A 12,545-nucleotide genomic window follows, 5' to 3' on the forward strand; every position below is an offset into this window, starting at 1 on the left:
GGGCAGGGATTGGGGTTCAGGATGGGATGATGGGAAGATCATCAAAATATGATGATGGGAAGATGTAATGATGATGGGACTGGTGTTTGAATATTAAATGTAATAAGATATTGTGAACTACCTTATAAAATAATTTTTTTTTAAAGCTTGCCTTGTATATGTCAGACCCGGGTGGTTCAATTTCTGGCACCCCATGGTGCCCCAGCACTGCAGGAGTGACCCCTGATCACAGAACCAAGAGTAACACTGACAAGTTTGGCCAAAAAGTAAAAACAAAATACCCCAAAACATATTGAGTGAAGGTGGTGGTGAAGGCCAGACAACTGGTACAGCAGGTAAGGCATCTACTTTGCCCACGGCTGAACTAGATTCAATCCCCAGCACTATTTGTGGTCCTCCAGCACTTCAAGGAATGATCTCTGAGACAGAGAGGAATAAGCCCTGAGCAAAGCTGGGTATAACTCAAAACAGAAAAGGAAAAAGAAGGCTGGAACTATAGCTTGGGCATTTGCCTTGCACGTGGCCGACCTGGATTTGATCCCTGGCATCCCCTATGGTTCCCTGAGTACTGCCAGAAGTAATTCCTGAGTGCAGAGCCAGGAGTAACCCCTGAGCATTGCTGGACTGACCCCAAGAATCCAAAAAAAAATTAATAAATAAATAAAAATTAAAAAAATAAAAGAGAAGAAAATGGGGAGGGGAGTTATCAGAAGAAAAATTTTAAGGAACCTGCTATAGCTCTGACTAGAGGCAGCCAGAATGCAGTGATATTTCCAGATGTTTCCAGAATCCCAGGGATGTTTTCAGGTGTGGGTAGAACACACAGGCCCTGGATCCCCCACAACACAGAGAGGAAACTCTGGCACAAGTAGTGCATGTTCGGTTACCATCATGTCCCACATTCCAGCTCCCGAGGCTAGAACTCCAGCGCCCAGAGGTTCAGCGTCCAGTCCTCCCCTTAGCCAGTCACAGGGTGTCTGGTGGCTGAAAGAACCAGGTACAGACTTTTCCCTTCTCAGTTTGATACACAGCCCGTTTTTTGATACACACCCAGGATCCACCTCTCACCTGCTTCTCCATCATTTGGCCATGTAACCCTGTCCCACTCTTCTCTAGAGGAAAAGCTCCTGTTTTTTGCACAAGCCAGGGGTTAGTCTTGGCTGTGTACTCAGGAATTCCTCCCGGAGGTGCTCTGGGGAACATATGGGATGCTGGGAATCAAGCCCAGGTGTGCCTTGTGCAAGGCAAATGCTCTTACCCACTATAGGGCCCCCAGAGGATCTTGTTAACAGTGGGCCCAACCCTCTCTATCACCTCCCTCCTGTCTCTCCCAGTGAGGCGCTGTTCCTCTAGCCACGCAATCGTTATTCAGGGACTGAATTTCACTAAGCATTTAGTTGAAAACGTGTGGGTGAGAATCCAGTAACGTTCTCCATCCTTTGCATTGCTGGTATCCCCTGGTAGTCTTATCCCCTGATAGTCTTACTTAAAGCACAGTAACTCTTCGAGAAAATTCAGTAACTTTACTGAAGAACATGTTCTTCAGATGGGGCCATTGCTCAGTCTAGCTTGCTCTTTGGACCCACAGCGCTGACTGTTGCTCACAGGAGCTGGGCTGGGAGATGGCTGCTCTCAGCTGCCTACGGTAGTCCTAGAAGCACGGAATCAGGTCATTTACTGCCCAGCAAAGGGAAACTTAAATGAAGGGGATTGGGTTTCTCCAAATAAATTTATAAATTTGATGTATTTCTAAGAGATGTTAAGAAGTCTGAGCACGTTACTAACATTTTAGTATAAAAATAGAGGTTCTGTAAAAAAAACTAATTCTGGGTAAAAATAATTGTACAAGCACCATTAGGATCCCTTTTAATAAGAATATACAGACAAGATGTGTTTTCCTTACCAGAGCGGTACTAAGATTGGTTATTGCATTTTGGGGTGCAGTGGGGGTGGTTACACCCAGCGTGCTCAGGGTTTACTCCTGACTGTATTCAGGGATACTCCTGGTGGTGTTCCAGAGACCATATGTAACGCCAGTGAGTAAACCAGGGTCATTTACATATAAAACAAACACCTTACATCTGCTTCAGTCAAACTGCATGTTCTTATTGGTTCAGGAATACAGAAATAAAACACTGTAATAAAGTATAGAATAAAAAAAACACATACAGTTTATGTGGTTCTATCTCTTCTTCTAACCACATACATTCTCTGATTGTTTTTGAACATCTTCATTAGAGGTCGCTCCTCATTTCATGCCACCTTTCCATTTGTTTCTCATCTCAGTACACAGTATAATCATATATACATATATATGTATATGTGTGTATGTACACGTGTGTGTGTTTGTGTATATGTGTTCTGTTTTTGAGCCACGTTCGGCTCAGCCCTAGGGATAGCAAGCCTGGAATCAAAAGCAGGCCTCACACACGCAGAGCAAGTGCTCTTCCAAATGAACTACATCCCAACCCTTATTTTAATTTTTCTTTGCTTTGTTTACTTGGGGGACTTGGAGTTCCTCAAAAGTCTCTGCTGTAGTGATGGGGGAGTCTGGTTTAGGGTAGAAACCCTGACCACCTGCTTACCCCCTTCTCCTGGCTCCTGAATCATCAGTTTCAGAAGCAAATCGGATTATTTTCATTTTCTGTGTAAAACTCTGATGGGTGCTATGTACACACAGTTCCAATTTCATTGAGCCTGGACAGAAATTTTATAAAAGAGTTCAACTGTTTTGAAGTTCCAGCTATTTTAACAAATACCACTGCTCCTAACACTAGGCAATATTTCCTATGGCCAGGCTTCAATGGTGAGATGGCATTTCAGAGCACCCCTCTGTCCCCCAATTTAATAGATTGAAAAAAGCTAACGATATACCACGAGGCTCTCCACACAACAGAAATACAAATTTCTCAGCAGACTTATAGTGACGACCCTCAGCAGTAATCCGGTGATATAACTAACTCATCACAAATTTCCTTCCTAATAATAATAAAAATTAGAGAGTCTCCTCAGATCTATTTAGAAAGGATTGTGAGAACAGATGCACACTTTCTAGGGAAATATGTGTGCATATTCTTTTACATAACTTAAAAATATGAAGGGAAAACTTGGGTTAAGGAAAAAGTCACAGCTATGTACAATATGACACAGGCTTTTTTTTTTCTTTTTGGGTCACACCCAGCAATGCTCAGGGGTTACTGCTGGCTCATGCACTCAGGAATTGCTCCTGGTGGTGCTCAGGGGACCATATGTGATGCTGGGAATTGAACTTGTGTTGTCCATGTTGGCTGCGTGCAAGGCAAATGTCCTACCTGCTGTGCTATCGCTCCAGCCCCGACACAGGGTTTTAATGCACATCCAGTGGTGATGTTCAGGGAAAGGGGGGACATCGTTGGTGTTTCTGGAACCACATGATGGAAAGAGCATATAAAATATGTGCCTTTCCTTTTTCTCATGCCCGTATAGGCCCTCCCGTTGATCGTCGATTTGCTCGAGCGGCCCCAGTAATGTCTCCATTGGAGACTTTGTTGTTACTGTGTTCGGCATATCGAACACATCACGGGTAGCTTGCCAGGCTCTGCCGTGCGGGCGATATACTCTCGGTAGATTGCCGGGCTCTCCGAGAGGGGCAGAGGAATCGAACTCGGGTCGGCCATGCTGGCTTCGTGCAAGGCAAATGCCCTACCGCTGTGCTATAGTTCCAGCCCTTATAGTATGCCTGTATAGTAGTTTTGAAATATTGTAGTTTTAAAAATACTAGTTTTGAAATATAGTAGTTTTGAAAACTACTATGCCCGGATAGTAGTTTTGAAGATGAGAAAGGATAATGAAGTGAGTAAGAAACTATACAAATGATCCCTGAAAATATAATTTTTCAGGTGAGGGGCTGGAACGATAGCATAGCAGTAGGGCGTTTGCCTTGCACGCAGCAAACATGGCTGACCCTCTGCCCCTCTCAGAGAGCCCGGCAAGGTACCGAGAGTATATCGCCCACACGGCAGAGCCTGGCAAGCTACCCGTGATGTATTCGATATGCCAAACACAGTAACAACAAAGTCTACAATGGAGACGTTACTGGGCCCGCTCGAGCAAATCGATGATCAACAGCAGGGCCTTTACCTTTACCTTTATAATGAAGTGAAATTGTAGGAGTATGGGAACCGGGAACTTTGAAATAGTTTATTTAGTTTCTCTTCTCAGCTTAAGTACATTATCATCAGTTTGAGGGGCAGGGAGGACACCTGGTGATGTTCAGGGGCTATTTCTGACTCAGCACTCAGGAATTGCTCCTGGAACCTTATGAGATGCCTTGGATCGAATTCAGGTTCCCAACATGCAGAGCAAGCGCCTTACCCGCTGTACAATTTCTCTGGTCCCAAGCACATTATCATATTTTAACACAAGGCTGCCCTCTACTGGTTGTTTTATTTGATTTTATTCCTACTTTGATCTTACTGTTACATCATTATCTAACAATAGCCATGAAGTTTTCTTTCCTCCTCCTCCTCCTCCTCCTCCTCCTCCTCCTCCTCCTAGTTTTTCTGTGCTTAGAGCAGAGCAGTGCTTGGGAGACTATGTGTTCCAGTATGCTCAGAATTGAGAAATTGGTTCCACTGTGCCATGAAAAAGACAGGAATTCTTAGGACCCAGACGCTGGAGGGGGAGAGGAGCCAGATCTGGGGGGAGCCGCAGAAGTAACCTCTATCTAGGTCTAATAATTTTTCAGCGTCAGTAGGAAATATCTGGATAATCCAGCTTGTAGGTACGTCTGAGACTTCCCCCGAATGGAAAAGGATGGTGTAAGAGTGAGCATAGAGAATGGCAGAAAACCAAGCAAGAGAGGACAGATGTGCCAGTTCCTGTAGCAGTATGGAAGATGCTCTTGAAGCGAAGAGAACAGAAAGCCTGAGTGGTCTCTAGACCACAGGTGGTCCATAGTGTCCTTCAGCACGACAGACATACAGCACAGCACAGAAGGTCCCTCCCTGACCTCTGCACAATCTCCCCATCTTCTCCATGGCCTGGTGGACAGCAAACAGTTCACAAAGAATAGGCCAGATACAGGATATATAGATTCGATACAAATATTTTTCTTCTAAAAGATATATTGATTGGTATAATCAGTGGTTAATGCATTTTTTAAAATGTTATGTATTGCTATTTACTAATTGCTTCTATGACCCTATACTATTACTGCTCCAGCAACCTGATGAAACTTGCTCTCGCTCTGTTCTTGTTGTACCTGTGTGATTTACAACCTAGAAGTCCTGCCTCTAATTTTCCCACCTCATGAGAAAACATCTGGCCATACTTCAATACCATGCAGTTTTATTTCAGGTTAAAATTAGGTGTTCCATATATATATATATGTATATATATATATATATATATATATATAAATCTACCCTCCTGGTTTGTAATTCAATGTACAGAAAGAGATTGATATGAAAGAAAATTTTCACTGTGATGATGTGTACAGGGCTGTATCGATAGCTCAGTGGGTAGGACCTTTGCACAATTAGTTTTATGAGTTCGATTCCTCCACCTTCAATTCCTCCGCCCCTTCAAAATGTCACTGTCACTGTTCTCCCATTGTTCATGAATTTGCTGCAGCGGGCCCAGTAACATTGTGACACTTGTTACTGTGTTTGGCATATTGAAAACATCACAGGTAGCTTGCCGAGATCTCCAAGAGTGGCGGAGGAATCGAACTTGGGTCGGTCATGTTGGCTGCATGCAAGGCAAACGCCCTGCCCACCATGCTATCGCTCCAGCCCACAGATGTGCACAGAGGGGAGAAAGTCTGAATTTAGAGAGATTATGGTGATGGAATGTCTAAGATAAGAAAGAAGAGAAAGACCTAAGGAAGGAGATGAATGTCAGAGGGAGTTTGTTTGAAATTATAGATAAAACAACATAGAGGCAGGGCAGGGAGGGGCAGGAGGGAAACTGGGACCTTGCTGGTGGGAAATGTACAATGGTGAAGGGAGAGATGTTGGAACTTTGTATGACTGAAATACAATCAATCATGAACAACTTTGTAACTGCATCTCATAGTGATTCAATTAAAAAAATTTAAAACTGCATTCAAATATCATGATGTTTGATAGATGTCAAACTGAGAAAGTGAATGTAGAACTGACACTGAGCAGTCTATGGTGGGTTTGATGCAGGATAAAGTGATAGATGATTTGGGGCTGGAGCAATAGCACAGCGGGTAGGGCGTTTGCCTTGCACTTGGCCGACCCGGGTTCGATTCCCAGCATCCCATATGGTTCCCCAAGCACCGCCAGGAGTAATTCCTGAGTGCTGAGTGCAGAACCAGGAGTAACCCCTGAGCATGTGTTGGATGTGACCCAAAAAGCAAAAAAAAAAAATAAGAGAGACAGATGATTTCATACTGGTGAACGGCTGGGAGGGACCTGGACCCATTCTAAACCTTAGGGCAGGCTGCTGTGCGAACTCTGTAGGAATGGTGAGTGCTAGTGCCAGACCACAGGACTGTCTTTCTAAAGTATTCATGCCTCTCTTCAAGTCTGAAACCCATGTTACTTTAAATAGTTATTTCATGGATTGAAGAGATACCTCAATGAATGGGACTAAGTGCATATAGTTGCTTGCAAGAGATCTAGGAGTGATTTCACAACAATGGAGTCCTCCAAAGAACATAAGAACTAGACAGAAGAATGTAGTGAAAATGAGGAGGAAAAAAAAATCTGTCTCCAGAAAAAAATATCGTCATGTTTTCTGAAAATGTCTTAGAATATCAAAGACAATGAGATGTTAGATTCTGCCTGATAGACTGGTGATACATAAGTGTTGCGCCATTTTCAGAAATATTCAGGAGCTTACAATCTCAGGTTGATAATGGGATTTGATGCTGGCATTAGTTTTAGTGATCGAAACTCTTTGCAGAATTAGCCTAATGTTCTTTGTCTTCTAAATTCAGAGACAAAATATAGATGAAAAATGCATCGGAGGACCTGGAGGGCCCTCCTAGCACACTGGGAGGGAGGGGGCATTTGCCTTGCACTCAGCCAACCCAGGTTCAATCCCTAGCATCCCACACGGTCCCCCAAGCAACACCAGGAGTAATTCCTGAGTTCAGAGCCAGGAATAGCCCCTGAGCATCGCTGGGTGTGACAGAAAAAGCAAAATAAAATAAAATAAAATGCATCTGAGTGTTTTAAGCATTACATATGTGACATCCTTTATGTCTTGTGTACTTTATTTGTGAAGATAATCAAGAAGTTGATGCTGTATAGATATAAAGATGCAAATTACAGAGATAACTTTGCATTAAATTACAAAACCATTGTGTTTACTTTCATGAATACAAAAATTCCTTTCATAATGGTGGTATTCCCTACAGTTTCTAGCATTAGTTTCAGATAAGAGTGAAGAGATTGAACACCACTCTACTGGAATTATTTCATTGATTTTTTTGAAGACTGTCATAGCTTTCTTTCCTTGTGATGATCATCTCAAATGGTTACCAATTTTGTATATATGTCAAGACAATGGAACTATAAATATCTCTATTGTAGATTCCAGATTTATCTATAATAATTCAAACTAAAGTTTAATAAAGAGAAAACTGATCAATAAACTATAAAATAATTTAGATATAATGTTTCTATTCCCTGATATTGTGGGGAAAGGGAACAACGAGGAGAACTTTGGGAAATGATGTTTCAGTGAACTCTGGGCACACAAGACAAGTGGAGGAGCTGGGAATGCCAGAAGTGCCCACGGCCACCAACACAACTTACCTTTACGGTGACCACTTCAGTGTCTGACCATAGGGACAGGTAGCTGGAGCTTCTGACACTGGTGGTGCAGAATTGGAAGAGACTAGTAAGGAAAAGGTTTGGTCATTGTTCATTTTTGTTTGGTGCATCAGACAATGCTGAGGCAGACAGTTTTCTAAATGCTCTATGGTATTAAAATATAAAGATTAACTCTCAATAGGAAGAAAACAAAATGTGAGGATGGAGAGGTAGCTCAGCATTTCTTTTTACTCTCTCTCCTTTTGTGAATTATGATTTATAATACAGGTACTAAGAGGTAATTGTGTTCAGGACATTCAGTATTTTTATTAGGAAGATAAGGCTGGAGTGGTGTTTTTTTTTCCTTTTTGTGTTACACCTGGCAATGCACAGGAGTTACTCCTGGCTCTGTGCTCAGGAATTACACCTGGATGTACTCATTTCATCTCCTGCCCTAGTAGGCCTGACCTCAGATTCTGTAAGCTTCCCATCCTGCGTCTTGCATGAACTGGTAAGCGCCCCTCACCCCACAAGCCACAGTCAGTCCCTATTCTCCTCTCCAGTTGTTCTAGACAAGCCTCCAAACCAGAGTCCCCTATCTGCAGCTCCTCTGGTCTTCAGGAAGGCAAGAAATGTGACAGGGAAGAGGCCAATTTCATAGGAGCCCAAAGGAGGAGAAGCGCCCTCCCCCACTTACTTATGGGGTGTTTAAGGAGTAGCAGGTGTTGATAATCATTCAACAGCCCCAGAAGAAAGATCTCCCCTAGAAACGGAAGTCCAGTCCTCACGATGAAGGGACAATCCTAGGTTTTACTGCCATGAGGAGGAAAACATGAAATGGGGCAAAATAAAGAGAGGTTCTCTAGCATGGCATTAGTCCTTGTACTCCACGCTCTCCCCTGGGTTCTTTCTGTGTGACCTTTTGTGTGTTTTTTTAAAAGACTTTGTATTATTTTTCAAAAGACTGCTGCATCTGACCTTCAGTTTTCCTTTTGGTGGTAAACCAGGGTAAAGCGATCACTTTAATATTTTGCTTCAGTTAAGCAACTGTAACATATTAACACTAATGCCTTCTTAATAAATTTGAACACAAAAATGGATGCTATCACTTCCACCCAAAATCTTTGATATCCATGCAACCACACCATACACAGATGAATAAATTTTTGTCTTTCAATGGAGGGAGGGAAATGTACCTGCCACAGAAGCAGGCTGGGGGTGGGAGGAAAATCAGAGAGATTGGGGAAGGTAGTGAGCACTGGTGAAGGCATTGTTGGAACAATATATGCCTTCTCATGTTTTTTTTTTCTTTTTGGGGTCACACCTGGGTGTTGCACAGGGGTTACTTCTGGCTCTGCACTCAGGAATTACTCCTGGCGGTGCTCGGGGGACCATATGGGATGCTGGGAATCGAACTTGGGTCGGCCCCGTGCAAGGCAAATGCCCTACCCACTGTCCTATCGCTCCACGTCTTGGAAGAAAAGCTTTTTAACAGGTTATAAAACCACTGGAAGATATTTCCTCTTGCTTCTTTTGACCTCTCTTTCCCCAGGTATGTCCTGTAAAAAAGCAAATAATATCAGAACCAGAACATGGTGGGGATTTCCTTTAACACCCCACCAATCCACAGTGATTAGGAAAAGATCAAGAAAATTTTGAGGTCAAGACAGAGACATTCACAGTTCTGTGGATGATGTAGGAGAAAACTTTGACATGCCAACCACTATTCATCCCATAGCTTGAAGGAAGCCAGAATGTTTTATTTATCTGTTTGTTTGCCTGTTAGAGGAAAAATAATTCCAAGCCTTGCAGGTAGCCTAAAGATTCTGAGAATGAGCAACTTTTGTTCTGAGTTTAGCTGTACCTGGGGTTACTCAACGCTCTGTGCTCAAGGGACACTCCTAGCAGTGCTTGGGGGACCATATGCAGTGGAATTGAATCTCAGTGGAGAAGTAGAAACTTATAAATTCAGTTGCACTTTCAGAAAGGAAGATTGAACTTGAAACACAGTCTGGTACTACTATTTCTTTCTCAACCAGGATGGGATTAAGAAACATTGTGAAGGTGGGGCTGGAGTGATAGCACAGCTGGTAGGGCGTTTTTTTTTTGTTTGTTTGTTTGTTTGCTTGTTTTGCCTTTTTGGGCGTTTGCCTTGCAGGGCCACCAACCCGGGTTCGATTTCCAGCGTTCCATATGGTCCCCCGAGCACAGAGCACCACCAGGGGTAATTCCTGAGTGCAGAGACAGGAGTAATCCCTGTGAAACACCCAGGTGTGACCCAAAAAAGAAAAAAAAAGAAAGAAAGAAAGAAAGAAAGTAAGAAAGAAATATGAGAAGGATAAAGGTAGGAAATTCACTGTGGAGATTGGATTTTCAGGATTAGTGGCCTACCTCTTGCCCCCTGGCTAAATACTACTTAATCCCTACTTTCAGAGTATCCTATCAGGGTTAATTCAGCTCCCTTCCTTCTGACTGGTCTTTTCTTTAAAGCCCCACCCATCCAACAGAATATAAAAACAGGTCAAACACAGGACAGAGCGGCAGGCCGACTTCCAGTCCTTCGGGGAGAGTCAGCTCAACACCAGCACCAAGGACTCAACCAGACCAGGGTCACCGATCCAGGTAATAACCAATAAGGACTGTAGGTTTACGGGAGGCAGAGGGAGAGCATAATTTCCATTCCTAGTGTCTGTTCTATGGAGAACACTACTCTTATTGGAGGAAATATTGCATAGAGGATCTGATATCTGTTTCCTTATATGAAGTCCTATACCTTAGCACCTATCTTCCTGGATTATGTTGAGTCGTTTCCCCATCTCCAGGACTTTGGTCACAGCTGGGGATTGTCACTAAATAATCAGGGTTCTATTCCACAAAGCCTTACAGAGTTGGCTATCTATGAGTGATTATGGAGAAGGAGAATCTGGTTGCCTTGAAGAAGGTGAACAGAGCACTGGAAAGCTCGTTCTCCTACTTCCTTGGGAGGGTCTTATCTTCCTCAGAACACATCAACTCTTTTAAAGCTGTAGATATTGCTGGCCAAGAGAGTTGTTGAGCTCGACTTCCCTTCATATCCACATTTATTCATGACGGGCTGCTCCTTGTGACTTGAGTCACTGGACAACAGTGGATCAGGCAGTATGATAAGTCATCAGAGAGGGACCCTCACTGAGAAAGACATTGGGTATACGATACAGTTCTGAAGGTGTAACTTGTTTTGACAGGAAACCGCCTGAGGAGTCCCAAATTCAGAGAGTGCCCATGCTAACCCAGTCCTGCCCTTCCCACACCTGAGGATGGAAGAGGTGTCAGCAGTCCTGGCCAAAATCCAGCCAAAATGCTTCTGTCCCATCTGCCTGGACTACCTCAAGGACCCTGTCACCATCGACTGCGGCCACAACTTCTGCGACTCCTGCATCCGCATGTCATGGAAGGACCTGCAGGACACATTCCCTTGTCCCGTGTGCCAGCTGGTCCGCCAGGAGATGCGTGTCAGTGCCAACGCCCAGCTGGGCAGGCTGGTGGGCCTGGCCAAACGCCTGTACAGCTCCAGGAGCAGCAAGATGGCATGGGGAGAGGAGCACAGGCATGAAGACCACAGGCAGGGGATGAGCCTCTTCTGCGAGGATGATCAGGAGCTGCTATGTCCCATGTTTGCCCGGTGTCTTGATCTTCAGAGTTCTGTGGAAGAGGCCGCATCCTATCACAGACAGAGGCTCAACAGGTACATCAAGTCCCTGAAGAAGCGGTTGGCAAAGGTGCAGAAGCTAAAAGTCACCCATGATAGAAAGATCCTTCAACTGACCGAGGAGGCCAGAATGCTTAAGAGTCAGCTGGCCTCAGAATTTGAGCTGCTCACCCAGTTTGTGGAGCATGAGCAAGAGGCAGCTCTCCGCAGGCTGGCAGAAGAGGAGAAACGCCTGCAGCAGCAGCTCAGAGCCAACCTGGAGGCCTACTCGGACCACATCTGGGCGCTGAAAGACCTCAGACGGGAGGTGGCGGAGCGGAGCGTGATGTCCGAGGAGATGTTGCTGAGGGGGGTGAGGGGCCTGCAGCAGCGCTGGGCAGGCCTGCAGCCCCTGGCCGTGCAGCCCCTGCACTTCAGGCCAGCGGCCTACAGCCTCCCTCCTCTGTGCTCGGCGCTCAGCAGCATCATCCGGAGATTCCGAAAGAGCATCAGCCTGGACCCCCACACAGCCCATCCCAGCCTGCGTGTGTCTAAAGATAAAAAGTCTGTGACCTGGGTGAGGAAAAATCTCAACCGTGCTGGAAATCCCGGGCCATTGGAAGATGCTGCCGAGCTGGTGGTCCTGGGCCGGGAGGGCTTCGCGTCTGGCCGCCACTACTGGGAGGTGCAGGTGGGCGCCAAGCCCGAGTGGGCCGTGGGCGTGTGCAGCATGGCCCCTTCGGCCCAGGCCTCGCGTCCCCTGGCGGCTCCCAAGAGATGCTGGACACTGCAGCTGAAGGACGGCGACTACCTGGCCGTGAGCATGAGTGCGAGGGCCGTGCCTCTGGCTCTCAGGGACCAGCCCGCGGCCATTGGCATTTACCTGGACTGGGAGCTGGGCCAGCTTTCCTTCTACAACGCCTCCGACAGGTCTCACCTGCACTTGTTCAACGAGCCCTTTGCTCAAGAGCTCAAGCCGTACTTCCGCGTGGGGCGCGACTGTGCCCCTCTCTCTGTGGGGGCGGGCAGGGCTTAGGGGGTTGATCCCTATTTCTGCTTTCTTCCTGTAATTAATTTATAGAGTAGGTTGTGGATTATTCAGTGATCAC

The 12,545-nt window shown here is 45.2% G+C and overlaps 1 protein-coding gene across 1 annotated transcript; it reads left to right on the top strand.

Moving 5' to 3' along the window:
• Positions 1-11,065: 11,065 nt before the first annotated feature.
• Positions 11,066-12,472, top strand: LOC130020446 (tripartite motif-containing protein 75-like). Its single transcript, XM_056111058.1, has one exon. The coding sequence runs from the start codon at positions 11,066-11,068 to the stop codon at positions 12,470-12,472; it is 1,407 nt and encodes a 468-aa protein (XP_055967033.1).
• Positions 12,473-12,545: the final 73 nt, after the last annotated feature.

Source organism: Sorex fumeus, unplaced genomic scaffold (assembly GCF_029834395.1).
Source record: "Sorex fumeus unplaced genomic scaffold, SorFum_2.1 ptg000012l, whole genome shotgun sequence".
NCBI classification, from domain to species: domain Eukaryota; kingdom Metazoa; phylum Chordata; class Mammalia; order Eulipotyphla; family Soricidae; genus Sorex; species Sorex fumeus.